We start from the raw sequence: 15,658 nt of genomic DNA, 5'->3' as shown, positions 1-15,658 counted from the left end.
ATAGCATGCATGTTTTTTTAAATTACCGTACAGGAACTTGTACCCGACAATCCTAGTCAAAAGATGGCAATAAAGGTGCATCCATGTTTACCCTAACATAATGCTATGAATAGGTATAGAAATTTTTGTATAGGCCTTACTCAATTCGGTCCTCAACAGGGTGGTTTGTTTATGCTGTTACTTTGTCTACTACTACCATAAATACCCTTGTGTTCTTTTTGTCAACAGGCGATAGAAAACATATTCCAGAATCGAGGACCTCAGCGATGTCAAGTCCAACATCTTCTTCAAGTAAGTTGCGACCCAAAGAAGTCCACAACATTCAGTCCGTAGTTTTACTTTAGCTCTTCGTTTTGCCCTTCTCCTTGTACATAATAAAAAGAAAAATGAACAAGCTCTAAAGTAAAACTGAAAGACCTTCCCAGGAGTGATGGATGTAGACTATCAAATTTTGTTGTCTCGGCAGTTGTGTCCAAATTGCCAGGTAAATGTAAAATCATAGGCTGATATTCATACTGCTGAAATTTAGTAATCGGCTTGAATAACAATTTTTGCAAACCCAGAAGACATCCTTTATACCCATGGTCCATTAAAATTATTAATTTTGTTGTACATTGTATAAGCAAATCTAAAATTACAACGTAGCTTACTGACACATTTGTAAATATCGTCAAATTGTTGACGAAATCCCTATGTGATTCCCTATGTAAATGACTATGTTCCACTTCTATCAAATATCTTCCAGTTATTGACTCGACATCTGAGACAAATGTTATCATATACAGCCTTACGGGGACCTTCCTGTGTGTCGCTCTGGTGCTGCTTATCATACTAACCATGACGCGATGCAAGAATCAGCAGAAAACGTGAGTCTTTAAACACACACACACGCACACATACATACGCATGGGACACTTAGACTTGAGATTTGTATAACTGTCCAATACTCATAATCAAATAAGTCTAAATTGTGCGAACATAAAGTATATTGCTCAAAATGTATGAATGAGATATTCTATGATAACTGACAAATGTGAACTTTTTGTGCATTCAGATGAGAGATTTGTGGATCATCCCGAACACACATACATACAAAAACTCACCAATGTAACAAACAAACAAAAGAATTTTAGGTCTTCCTCTCGATTTTATCTGTGAATTTTCTTATGACGTTAATCTGTAAGTCTGACTTCACAAAAATTTTGAATGTGAAGAAAAATGTATATAGCCAACCACATACCATCATGATAATATGGAGTAATGGTTAAATGTCTTTCCCTCCGTTCGTACAGACGCAAGCCGTCAGAAACTTTGAACCAGATGAATGATCGCTCTAACGAAGAACAACAACAGATGGATCCTGTTGGCATTTCAAGCCAGAATCCGAGCACGAGAGATAATTCACTGAACGCTTCGAGTACTGACGCTGGGGCAGTAGGTCACATTTTCCTTGACCATCAGGACAACAGATTCGGAGACGTCACAGTTCATCAGGAAGACCCATATCACATCTACCAAGACGCTGCGGAGGTAGCCAAGATGGGTTCTCAGACCGCAGACGAAGAACAAATCTCCCCTTGTACATTTCCCATGCTGAGCAGCGTCAAGTCAGCTGTCAACACTTCACTGACTTCAGTAGTAATGCCGAGTTGTTCTGAATACTATGGACTACAGGAAACAACTCGTGAGGACTTGTACGCAGGGGTGAAGAGAACAGGTGGGGAATCGGCTGCTGCAAAGGCACCCTGTGAGGAATTGTATGCAAAGGTGAACAAAACAAGAGGGGCCTGCAGTGGAGACTCAAAACCATCTTGGCAAGAGGAAGTGTACATGAATGTTACCGACATGTGAATGCTTTGATACTTGAATGATGGCAATGGATGCTGCGGTATGCTGTACATGTCACAACAGTTGTCTTTGGTTGTTAACGTTTATGTTCAGTACATTTTTCCTTTTTGTTGATTAATTCATTTCATTTCATTTCATGTATTTTCATATTTTTGCAAATTAAGTAACGCAAAGATAAACAAATACAATTGTATTTTACTGAGCATGTACTAACGAAGGAACAGACAGATGATTAATGATCAAGCCACGCTTATGCTGTAGCCCCACTGTATTATTCATTGTTGTATTACTTATACGTTTTGCTGTACATTGTGTAAAGGCAATAACGTTTAAATGAAGAAAAATATTCTGTGAACAACTTATGTCTATGTATGTACATGAATGTGCATGTACAATGATACAGAAACGAATAAATCATATCAAATCAAATTAATGAAACGGTATTGCTGTAGTAACTAAGGATGTAAGAAATATAAATACGTTTATATACTAGAAAAAGCAAGTTTCTTTGTTTGCAGGTCCGATAAGATTATTGCTGTTTTAAGATTGATTATGTGGGATTTATCACATATTATGACCAAGTCAAAATATAACTTGGCAAGTTGAAGAATATTACACTGAAATTATAAAGCTCAGCTGCATTTAAAAGAAGTCATATTTGTTATGAATATGTACATAAAATATAGGCATTAGTGATTACAATAAGTAAATTCATATAATGTACTTTGATTAATCAAATAAGTAATATGGAAAAATCCCAGCTATACTCGGCCTGGGATATATGCATTCCATTTTCTTCTGTTAGTCAAAAAAGTATCAAATAGCCATGAGTTACAAAGTCAATTTTCCCGTATCAAAGAAATCTGAATAATGATAAGATATAAAGCCACGAATTTAGATATTTGTTTGGCTACATTAGTGACGGTCAGAATGCTTTAAATCTACACAAGTGAAAAATGTATTTGCATAGATCTATTACGACTGTTTGCAAGTACCAACATAAGTATTTACTTCAAAAGGAATACAAAAAAAAAGGAATACAAAAATCTACTGAAGAAAAAAACAATAACCACGCACCATTCACGCACGGGCAAATTAAAGAAAGACAGAGGAACAAGAATCAATAACTTATCTTCGATGTTGTTTATACTAATGCTGTAACAATCGCAAATACTATGAGATTACAGAGTTGCTGAACTGTTGATTGATCTATAGGGACACTATCAAATAAATGGTATAAAATGTATTGTTTCTGCTGTGAAGCATCCCTAAAATCTGAAACCGCAAGTATATCTTCTTTTTTTCTTCTTAATGACCACGTTTTCGTATAGAGGGTTGCAAAAGAATGATCATTAACCTCTCTCTCTCTCTCTTTCTCACTATGTATATATATTATATATATATATATATATATATATATATATATACATTCCTATGTATAAATGTATATGAAGAGCTTGCTCCAAAAGGCGCTAATCATATCCATCATTTTTCAATGGATTTAGTGCCTTTTGATTGCACGCTCTTCATATAGATCATGGATTATTTGCTAGTTCTGCGCATGCCTAACTAGACATGCACCAAACCGACTTTATTTAAACTCCAAAAAGTTTCAGAAAGTTTGTATAAAATTCTTATGTAATTTTTGTTTTCTTTCAAAAGGGCCTAAATCCAAAGCGCTTTTCTTTTAAGAAGGCATATATCCACATTTTATCAATCCTGTGTCTTGACTGGCTAAAGCGAAGCCACCGTTAGTATTTCTGACCAAGAAGAAATGAACGCACAACCAGCTGAGCAAAATAATTTGCTTGAAGAGTGTTATGAAATGATCAAAGCAACCTTGTCAAAGATGACGGTGATAATGGTGTTGATGTTGAACTGGTGGAGATTATGTCGACGGTGATAATGATGGAAAAAAAGAATAAAGAATAAAGATTTTAATGATGGAAAAGGAACGGTAAAAAGCATACAATTGCTAAATGTGTTGTACTTGGTAAAGATTACTGATATGACGACGGTGATAATGATGGAAAAAAAGAATGAAGCATAAAGATGTTAATGATGGAAAAGGAACGGTAAAAAGCATACAATTGTTAAATGTATTGTACTTGGTAAAGATTACTGATATGTAGGGAAAGCATGCTTTCTGGTAATATGGTGAAGAATGTTCATAAGGTAATGGCAATACACGACCTCGCTAAGGTATCAATGGCTACTAATTTCTACTGGTTCCTAGTAGCCGAGTGAACGATTTAAGCAGATCGAGTGACGAAGGAAGGGTAGGAGATACAGTAAGAGAGGCAGTTTTCGTTTTCATGATAAACCATTTAAAAATGTGTGTACTGATTGCCCTTCAAGCTTTGGCTTTCAAAGGGACAACAGACTAACAAAATAATTGATATAGAACATCATATAAAACTCGAGACATTTGAAGGAGTTTTTTTTTTTTATTTTACATTTGCTTACCTATGGTTATCTTAAAAGTAATGGAAGAACTCATGGAATGAAAACATAGAATTGAGTGAAATAAAAACAAACTCTTGATTTCCTAGAAAAACAAAAAGAGGGAAAACCTCTTATATATATATATATATATATATATATATATATATATGATGTAATTGATTTTAGTTTCCGTATTACAGTTGTTGTGTTTATTTTTTGACACATTTTTCTCCTTTCTGGCATTGTTTGCTTAAATCATCTCGTCTCAGCAACGAAGAGTATACATGAAAACCATACTAGAACTTCAGGGAAAAAAACAGAAGCAACAGTGGTACTTTGGAAAAAGCATGCATAAAATTCACTTTGTTGGTGTGCGAGTTCTAGTGTGTTGTGGTAATTCTCAACAAGTTTGCTATGAACATTTTATCTCATTCTTTCGGTAACCGGTACCGGTAACCGTTTACAGTGACTGGGTGAGTGGAAGGGTCTTAGTCTTTCAATCATCTTTAGGCAGTCTCAAAAATTGCTGCATTTTGGAGAAGATCACTGAAAGATTATTGAAAGACCTGCAAGGGATCATTAAAAATCAGTCTCTCAGAGATCTTGATTGATCTCTTGAAGATATCATTGAGTATGCCAGAAGATATTGTCACGCATTTTGGTTATATGTTTTATGTGACATTAATATGTATATATAGCATTACATGTTTTTCATTGCTTCCATGTTTATCGTAGTAGTCTATGTAAAGGATGTCTCGCTAACGCTATTGCAAATTACTAGTTTACTGGAGTTGCTAGCTCATCTCAATTGCTTTGCATTCAGCGGAGTTCTCTCCGTCCATCTTACTTTGTTCTTCTGACCTTCACAAGTCTATTCTATGCTCTCACCACTTTAACCTTGTGCTCACTTGTTCTTTTGACCTTCACATGTCCATTTTGTGCTTTCCTCGCCTTGACATTGCTCTCACTTCAGAACTTTCGCTCTGTCCCTTCTCACTTTGACATTGCTTGGTCTTTCAGAACTCTTGCCTTGCTCTCCTAAGTTCATCTTTGTTCTGACTTTCAGTGTCCTTGCTCTTCGCCCTTACCTCTCACTGTCCTTCAGCCTTTCCAGGTTGCTCCCTTCGCCCTTAACTCTCACTGTCCTTCAGCCCTTTCTGCTTGCTTCTTATCTTGACTTTCTCCTGTCCTTGTGTTCTCTCCTTCCCTATGACTTTGAGCTCCCTATCTGAGTGCTCAAAGACGTCCTTCTCCTATAAACTCCGCAGCGCGATAAACGTCTTTCTCGTGACCTTCATGACTGGTTCTCTCTATCTTTCTCGAACAAAAGGAGATTGTTGAAAGGGGTATATAACATATAAAAAAGATTTATGGCCCATTCTCAGTAAAAGCGTTCAAATACGGAATTTTGGTGTCGCCGACATTCCATGACAGTTTGCGGTTCCCTGAAACCTATTAGATACTATCTAAATGTTTATAATATATCACGAGGACTTTATTTGTAAAAAATAAACACGATCAAATGCGGTTGTCTGCCTTTTTGTATAAAATTTTGCTGTTAAACTTCGTTAAGACCCCCAAAACGCAGTGTCGCCGGCTATTTCAGAATTATGTTTTATTGCTCCTCTCCGTCCACAAACACACTTTCCAAATATCATTTTCATGGACGATGTGCATATCATATGTGCTAATCACAATACTCAAAAAGTTCCAAAATTTTTATTGACTTCTTTTTTATAGCCTTTTGAAACCTGTCGCCAAGTTCACCGCCAGATACGTTACCAGTTTCTTTAGTGTTACAGCATTGCGAAAATAACAAGACTATGCAATGACCCTGTGTATATGAAACCCTGAGGATATACTTCATACATTGCAAGTACTTAGATTTTTTGTGCAACAGCTCTTTATTGAGAATACGGTGCAATGTTTGAAATATCGGTTTTCTACACTTTTATTTGGACAGATACGTTACATACTTTTCACGCCACCCACTGCGACAGATATTACAATGTCAGACAAATTGTATATTATACATTACTCCTCGGAGTGACGCATCGATTCAACATTAAAGTTTAGTACAAGTGAGAAATATTTGGTAGATATCGCTCTCATAATAATATGATCGACCATATACGTTACCACAGATACGTTACCCCAGATACGTGACCGAATTTTGCTCATTGGTCTTGTGCTTTCTGGGGATCAATAATCTGGTCAAAATTCATCCCTACGCATTACATGCTTCGTTTTGTTGGACCTAAGGATTATATTCTTACACCAAAAGGACAGAGAGGTGAAAAAGAGCAACACTTCCACATGATTTTTCTTTCTGCGTCAGTGTCTCACAACTTAATGCCAAGTTTTTCGACAGATACGTTACCACATAATCAAAATGCTGAAAAGAAATTGTAAATGTTTTTACAAACAAATCGTTGTGTGCTCATAAACTCCAAAGTTCTATTCTATAAAACCCAGCCACTTTCATATTCTATGCAACAACTTTGAACGTTTATTTTACAAGACGAAGCTAAGATTCAGCATATCAGTTTTTTGCTTTTCAGATTTAGCAGATACGTTACGTATAATTCAGGGCACCTACGGTGACAAATAATGTTATGTAAAACAAAGTGTTCATAAAACAATTCTGCATAGAATGGCGCTTCCATAAAAAAAATTAAAGTTATGTTCAAATGAACAATATTCAGTAGAAATTGCTGTGTAACTTCACCGACAGATTCATTTACGGTACGCCAGATACGTTACCAAACTTCGAAACAGTAAAAAGTAGTTTATGAAACGCTTCCGAGAAAAGTTTCAGCGTTCTGTTGCATATTTATTCTAGTGTTTTTCAACATATGAAGAACTACTCAAGATTCATTGATAAGTTGAACAATTATTTATTCATTTTCATTAAAAGGTATGAGCCAAATACGTTACCATACGTCAAACAACTGTTTAGCATATCGAGTTCATAGAGACTGTACCTACTTCCTTCTAAGTGCCTGTAAAAATATATATTTTTATACCTTGTTTGCGTTATCCATCAAAACTTAATGAATATTTATAGTCAGATGGATAAATACATTCAGACGTAAGATGAGAATATTCTGTGAATAAAGAACTCAGCTTTCACATTTAGGGCTCTTTTCCACTACGTTTAATAGTTTAAATATTACGTACAATGTTTAAAATGGTTAATTTGGGCTTGCATCATTCATTTTTACATCAATTCATGAGGTAAATAATTAAACAGGTGATATCTATTAATTCATACACAACTAAAATTATTACTCATATTTTACCAGATACGTTACCAAAGGTGATTAGATGTTTTTCAATAGTTATTGAAATTGTTGTTTGAACAGCGAGAGAGTAACCAATGAAAGAGCTAGGATAGAGAGTCAACCAGTCCAGAAACGGTCTCCAGTCACATTAGCTTAATGTATTAGCCAGTTATAATTCCTTCACCGCATCGCACCTCTCATGCCAGCCAGGCGAGACATTCTCAATATCCATTTCTAGCTGTAAAAGTGTTCAAGTGATTCGTCATAATAAACTTCGTAACCGTGATTTCTGCCTGATGACTGTAATTTCTACTGACTGTCGGCATCCGTTGGCAATATACTTCAACATACAACGGGACTTTATTTTGGGACTTTCACAGAATAGGAAATATATTCTGCCCATCTTCGACAAATACAAGTCGCCGTTACAATATTTCATTGATCGCTGTTATGGTGTTATTGGTCTCGCAGTGAACGTTTGGTGCATATAAGTCTTAAAGGTCCCAAAGAGATCTGTTGAGAATTGAATCCGCTGGAAATTACTTTTTGGTCTTTGGAATACCTTTCAATGGTTATTTTTAAAACCATTCCACTTTGACATCATTTTCGCCTGGTCTTGGAGACTGCTGAAGATTCTTGCCAATTTGGGGTCTCACAGTGGTGTCTAAACAGTATTCGCTTTGCGGAATGGGGAGCCTAGTATTCACATAGACATAAGATAGAAACTGACTTCCAAACGTGTAAATGCTTACCAGTCTCTCTGTGATGGGGGAGGAACGAATGCACTTCATTCCTGCCACTTTAACATTTACCGATCGCAGTGTTGTGAAGAGTTGTGGAGACCTATTTGATCCAGATACTTCACTGTTTGATCAGGTGTTGTTGTTTAGCCATTCAATTCACTTGCTATGCTGCTAGTGCATTTTTATCATGCTTCATTAAGTATGAAAATTATGAAGATGACTTGACCGGATTGGATGTATTAAATATTTAGGAAAAGGAGATTCACTGTGATAGACATAGGAATAGTAAGCAAATAATCAACGTTGGTGAAGATGATGGGACAAACTATCACTTCCGAGGCGATCTGGATGTAGCTATCTTTCCGAAGCGCAGCTGAGGAAAGACAGTCAGATCGCCAAGGAAGTGATAGTTTGTCTCATTGCCTGAAACTAAAAGTTGATTATTTGCTTTATATTCCACATCTAGGGTCCTAGAGATTCCCATTTTATTCCACATCTGAAATCGTTTTAGCTGTCTTTAAAAGGTATCCTCAGGGCTTAGGCTACGTACTAGTAGTTTACTTTAGACGTGTGCGCGTACTTATGACAAAACAACAAAGAGGTTAAACAATGAATTTGCTGCGCGCACCGCGCGGCACCGAAGTGAAAGTGCGTTGCACTGTGGACTATCAAGTGACCTAGTTAAATGATAGTCCACAGTGCAACGCACTTTTATTTCGCGCGTACTCATCACGTATGTGGGGTCGTCATAGGCGCTTCATCGCCATTGTGCAATCCGTCGAGAGAGGGCTCACTTCAGCATTTACATTAAAAATACTTTGATTCGGTCTCCGTTCGAAACTACTCACTAACGGAAGATGATGACTCAATATCTGACGTCATTAAAAAAGTTCAGAGTGGTTATCAAACATATTAAAACTAAATTCCAGAGGAGCAACACATACACGATCTCTCACAACAAATCAGAACGTTCTAGCTGAACATTCACTTCACAATGCTCGATATTTTAACCATGTGTCGCTAACATGCATGAGTCGGTCCCATGGGACACACAGACAGGATCGTAATTAGCATCAGATTTCAACACATTTTCTTGACTTTTTCATATCTTAAGTTGCAATTTTTTGTGAAAGGCGATCGTCTTTTTGACATCATTTAGGACATTTCTGACAATTATCTGTGGTTTCTGTTCATCCTACAGTTTTTTTTTTTTGTTAATCATTTATGCCCCTTGCATTTGACCTTGTGTTACTGCTCAGGGCTATCGATTCACGCTTACGGCAAATCACATAGATGGTCACCGCGCGCGGGCTCTGCTTCACACGCCCGACACGGGTTGTGCAGATATCATGCGGGCCCGCGGGGTAGCGGAGCGGGGCTGGGCGCGGCCGGGCCGGGCCGGGCGCGGGCAGGCAGAGGGAGGATGGATCAAAGGAGTGTGTCAATATTCGTTACACTACTTCCTATATTGTGCTACTGCCGTCACAAGCTTACAATCAATCAAACTTCCTTCAATTAAAAAAGACTGGATTGCACATGACACTATACAAGACTGCACAACTCTGTATGCAAGTGAAATCTACTTTGAAATCATAACTTCATTATTGCCATGCTGTTATCATTGTCATCACAATACAAGTGATATGTAGGTACCACTACCATCACTATCAAATTGAGACTGCAGAAAATTTACAGGAAAGCAGAAAATACTGGTAGCTGTCATTTGATTAATTTGTTTATCAATAGATACAGTGCAATATAATTTCATCTGGCAAAGGAGTATACCTAGTTCAAATTATTTGTTTGTTGCTACGAATTATATTGTACATACATCTCAACAACTATGAACAGTTGAGTATGCTACAGATGTCATGTCATTTGATCCCATTGATTCTATGATTGTGTGGCAGAAGTATCTCAACAACGTATGAACAGTTGACTATGCTACAAATATCATGAATGTCATTTGAACCCATTGATTCTGTGATTGTTTGTGTGGTAGTAGTCTCTCAACAACTTTTTACAGTTGGCTATGCTACAAATATCATGAATATGTCATTTTAACCAATTGATTCCGTGATTGTTTGTGTGTGGTAGTAGTATCTCAACAACTTATGAACAGTTGACTACGCTACAAATATCATTTGAACCCATTGACTGTGATTGTTTGTGTGGTAGTAGCTTGCTAGAAGCAACTTTTGTTCAACACTGGGTACCCCACTATTTTCCTACCCCTATATAATATAGTGAACACCATCACCTTTCATTACTTTGGTCGCTGAATAAAAAAAAAAAAAAAACTTGACCAACTTTCATTGCATTAACTGCATGGTTTTGCAGCGCGAAAATCTGTACTTTCAACAAAGAACCAGGAAATTACATCTCTCTGTGCAACACTGATAAAAAAAGTATCTTTGATGAGCATGCACTGGATGGAAAGTCAATACATCACTATAGCAGTAGCTAATACCAGTACTTTTTCAGGTCACGTCACATTATTATTGTGCATTTTGTCAAATTCATCAACAAAGATACAAAGTAAACAACCGCCGCATGCACTGTCACTTTAGACACAGATTATCAAGTAACGTATCATGTCTATTTAATATAGAAATTATGTACCAGGTACTTTTTTTTAATTTCATTTTTGGCACATGATGTGCACCATGTATGGCAAGTATATTATTAGACATGACTGTATGTGTTGCAAATTGCCCGTAGCAACCTACACGTAGATCTATCAGCGTTGTTAGGGTCTAGTAGATATATTATTATCAAAATAAATACTATTACTAGTTTATATACAGGCTACACTCAATATAAGACAAGATATTGCAAAGCCAATGTGTAAATGCACGAATTAAAACCATAGGTTTGATATGTAGGCCGACTATTTTATTACTGATGATCCGATTTAAATTACGTCTAGACCTATAACAACGACAGACTGCTGTCTGACTAATGTAGCGATTGTTAGCACTCTAGCTGGCTACACATAGGAACATAGTCCTTTCTGGTCTATTTTTAATAATAAAAACTTATTGACCAATGAACCATGCAGTACAACATGCATTCTGCATGCAAACTAGCCTATAAACCAGCAAAATAGCACGACATAATGCAGCGGCCACAGGCATGCGCCAACTCCCAAAATGCACGTTCACGCATCGAACAATGGACGACGTGGGACCAAATCGCTGCGCCTACGCACAAGGGGGAAGCGCGAGCGCCACACCGATAGAAATAAAATTCTGCGGCTATTTTGTCAGGAAAGAATGTAATATTTTTTCCGCTAAAGAGAAAAAATGCAATAGCAAGGGCAGTCTACTTGATCGTTATAACAGAAACAATAACTTGACACGAGATCATGAATATATCACATCAATATAATAAAAATCTGACGCTGGCAACGTCATATTTCAGTAGCCTACAGGGTTCACGAAACCTTATTATACCCCTAAATCGGGAGGATGGGTCAATGAGCAAAAAACTGTAGGATGGAAGCCGACTGCATGAAACAGGTAGACATGACCTCTTTCATTCAAATTTAAAAGGAATAGATACAAAAAATTGTCAAAAAATTATTATTGACATGCTATTGATAGGCTATAAATAATTTGCATAAAGTCATATTTAATGCATAAAATTAGGGTTACGAAAATGTACACTTATATGGAAATTTTATTAAGATCTTGCAACTACGAATGTAGTGTTTTGAACATATGAATATGCATGAAGTGAGGAGACCTATACTTTCCACCCTCATTCTGTTTTTATTTTTCCAGTGGCCATTCAAAACAGGGGTAATTAAAAATGCAGAGCTCATCAGCGACGAATTGTTCATGTTGTCAAGTTCGATTACGTCATAATCAATATGGCGACGTACGTATATGCGCGCACCCTGAATACGTGTCATCTCGCGTTAGGACTGTCTGGACTGAAGAGATCAGGGACACAAAAGGGACTATCAACATAGAGTGTAACGAACTTTTCTTCTCAGTTGATGTGATGGGCAAAACTACGCTTTATCACGTGATCAGCTCTTGACCAATCCTATAGCAAGATTCTTAGTATGTGGAATATAACAAATGATGTCTGTTTTGATGTGATGTAAGGACATTCCGAGGGAAACCTCAGTTTCCCACACTCGGTGGGTTATATAACATAAAAATTAATGGTTTTTACTCCTTGAATGAAACCGAAAGCTGTTGAGAGTGCTTTCAGCTCATTGTCCTGTATAAAAACAGGATCTCTTATAATACCAGGTACGTACATGTCGAAATCTATTGCTAATGCTTGACATGTATGAGAAGAGAAACCTATAATTACTAGGCTTACTAGGCTTGTTGGGGTCTGCACTCAACAAGCTTTGCTTTTTAGTAGGTTCCATCGTATTTCTCATTAGCATTCTTTTTACTTTGATTGAAAATGACATATCGACCGCTATGTACTATGTTTGTATTTCTTTTTGTATATATCCAAGCTGGACATTCTGTATTATTATATTTTGGTATATTTTATGTATTTTCCATCGAGATATACGGGGAAAAAAATGAAATTGAAATTGAAGAAAAACAAGATCTTCAAGTCATGACCAATGAGTTTTCCAGCCTGTGCCAAGGTGATTATCCTCAATCCCAGATAATGTTGAAAGACTTGATAGGATGAAGGACAATAACATCATTTGTGGGTACAACAACAATGTTTGAAGATAAAACAGGCATAGAAAATGAAAGTAGGCCTATATGTCAGTTGGTGACAGCAATCACACTGCATAGATCACAGGGCTCAATGTACGCAGTGTCGATCTCGTGGGCCTTTTCTTCTTCTTTTTTTTCTTTTTTGGCTAGTGTCGAACGCGTGGGCCTTGTTTGCCTAGTTTCTGACTCATGGACCTGATTTGCCTAATGTCGAACTCGTGGGTCTTATTTGTCAAGTGTTGAGCTCATAGGTTGTATGACTCGTGGGTGTCGGTCTCATGGGATGACCTCATTTCCCCAATATTACAATATAATATGAATGATAATCATAAAGCATTATATAACTTATTCATTAAATTGTTCAGGCACACCAGTTGCTTTAGACACAAAGGTCAATTTGTTTTGTACATGGTCGTTCCATGTCAAATGAGAGTTATCAAAAAAAAAAAACTTATTCAATTGTTCTTAAGATAATACTACATTATCAAAGCATTTTAAAGTTTTAAAATATGGAGGAGTTGCCTTAACATCGTACATCATGCAATTTTGCCTCCAATCCTATGTTACCTTACATCACACTTACATTTCTTATCTTCTCCCCGCCATCTTGACCCGAAAAGTAATTCGCGTATTATTACAGATATTGCATTTTTAGACGTGTAGAATAACACTTGACATCCTCGCGGAATTATATTTCTTAAATAGGTTCTTCGCTGATAGAAAATATTATATTCCACATACTAAGAATCTTGCTATAGGATTGGTCAAGAGCTGATCACATGATAAAGCGTAGTTTTGCCCATCACATCACGTGAGAAGAAAAGTTCGTTACACTCTATGATGATAATCATTTTGTTTCGCTGATCTCTTAGTCCACCAAAGAGATTTTTCTCCTCCCCACCACTAGAGGGCGGACTCTACAATGGAGTCAGTGACTTCATGGGGGCCGCCATAGTTTTCACCCCATTTTCCCCCTTTCCCTCAGAGGTATCCACATGTTACAAGCCTAGTCTTTTGAGTGGGTACCTCCACTTTTTTTTTTCTCAGGGTGTATATAGAGTGTATGTATCTTTATTATACTGATCATGTAGACATGAACATGTTGTTAATCCTGTTTGGTTATATACATTTTCAACGATTCGCATGTCAAATTCACAATAATGTTTCTTGTACATTCTGTTGAAGGAAGAAAGTGAAAATAAAGTTTGAATTGAATAGACCGGTTTACTAATGATATGCATAATGACGTCAACCCCACGCGACCCTAGTGATTGTAACTAGGTCGGGCAAGCGAAATAAGCGCGGACGCGCGCGCCACACTGTTTTTGCATTCACGCGTGTATTGTCTACGATCATTACTCGCTGCGGATTATCGACAACTTTTGTTTGCTATAATCTTGCTTTGAGATGGCGTCAGCTTCAAGTTCTAGCCAAAGTTCGAGCAAGCCATGGAAGAATTGGACAGTTAAAGACACCCAGTCGCGAGGATACATGGACATAATTAGCCGCGGGCGGCAGCACGTAAACTCGCTTCCGAAGTTGCTACGAAGCGAAATGTGTGTGTGCGCAAGACATCCATAAAGCAATGTATCGCGCTATAGTATCTCGTTTGCTCGCTTGATTGATCTGAGCGCGGGGAGTACGTTTTGTATGTGTAATGTGAATTGAATGTATGGTATACTGTATGTACTGTGTGATTCAATGTTCGCATGAGCTATAGTAGCTAGCTGCCTATACTTCGTAGGACTATGTACAGTGTACGCTTTCTCTTCATCGCACCGTCGATCGTCGTCAACGACACGTTACCTACAACTCGTTAACTACACTGTAATCGTCAGATCAGATTATATATAGGTAGGGTGGCCATCATGGACGATGACACATCGTCATGGGTAGCGGATATATCCATTACCGCCGAGTTGTCCATTCTGAACGCGGACGATTGGGTCGGAGACCCTGTGTCTTGTATGGTAGCCCTACTACATATCGACCACCCGTATTGACCGCGTATAATTCGCGCGTATAATTCGCGCACTGAACACTTAGTACGCACTTCTCTGCGCGCAAAGCACATAAAAATGGATTGGCTTTGAATGTAGATGAGGATGGTGTGGGAAAACGCGATAATTCATTGTTCAGTAATGGTTTTAATCAAGGACAAAATTTCGAATGATTATTTTCACCGAATCGTAATGACAGCACAATGTAATGTCTATGGAAGTTTCTAAAAGGCTTCTAAAAAGCTTCGTACAACACGGTGTTCAATTATATACAACTCGGTTTGCGTGCATTGTCAATGCAAAAACATTTTACCGCGGGGAGCTGAAACGAGGCCACGCAAGTTCGTCGGCGATATTTTTGCACTGAAACTTCGAATCGAAAACGGAACAACGGCATTTGATAGAGCTGGATTTTCTCAATCACGTAGGTCAAGTTTTTTTTACGTGAATTTCAGTGTTAAATATTCTTATCAAGCAGATAAACATTAGGCGGTCAATTAGTAGTAGGTCCAACCATACTTGCCCTGGCGTGTGTAAATTCAGGACGGGGAAGCGATTGTGCCCGTGCAGGGCCAACGGCCACAGTTGCACTGCACAGTGTACCTGTGGCCGTGGTAGAAGGGGGCCGTGCACCAACC

The 15,658-nt window shown here is 37.6% G+C and overlaps 1 protein-coding gene across 1 annotated transcript in view; it reads left to right on the top strand.

The window, feature by feature from the left end:
- The first annotated feature begins 266 nt into the window (after positions 1 to 266).
- LOC140227705 (uncharacterized) overlaps positions 267 to 15,658 on the top strand; it is a 59,366-nt gene continuing 43,974 nt past the window's right edge. The window contains exons 1-3 of the mRNA XM_072308117.1: positions 267 to 291; positions 746 to 866; positions 1,293 to 1,554. Of these exons, the coding sequence (XP_072164218.1) occupies positions 267 to 291; positions 746 to 866; positions 1,293 to 1,554 (408 nt within the window). The remainder of the gene's footprint in view (positions 292 to 745; positions 867 to 1,292; positions 1,555 to 15,658) is intronic.

The sequence above is a fragment of the Diadema setosum genome, chromosome 4 (assembly GCF_964275005.1).
Source record: "Diadema setosum chromosome 4, eeDiaSeto1, whole genome shotgun sequence".
In the NCBI taxonomy this organism is placed as follows: Eukaryota; Metazoa; Echinodermata; class Echinoidea; order Diadematoida; family Diadematidae; genus Diadema; species Diadema setosum.
Note: the sequence above shows the minus strand (reverse complement) of the source record. Positions and strands in the feature narration are given on the sequence as shown.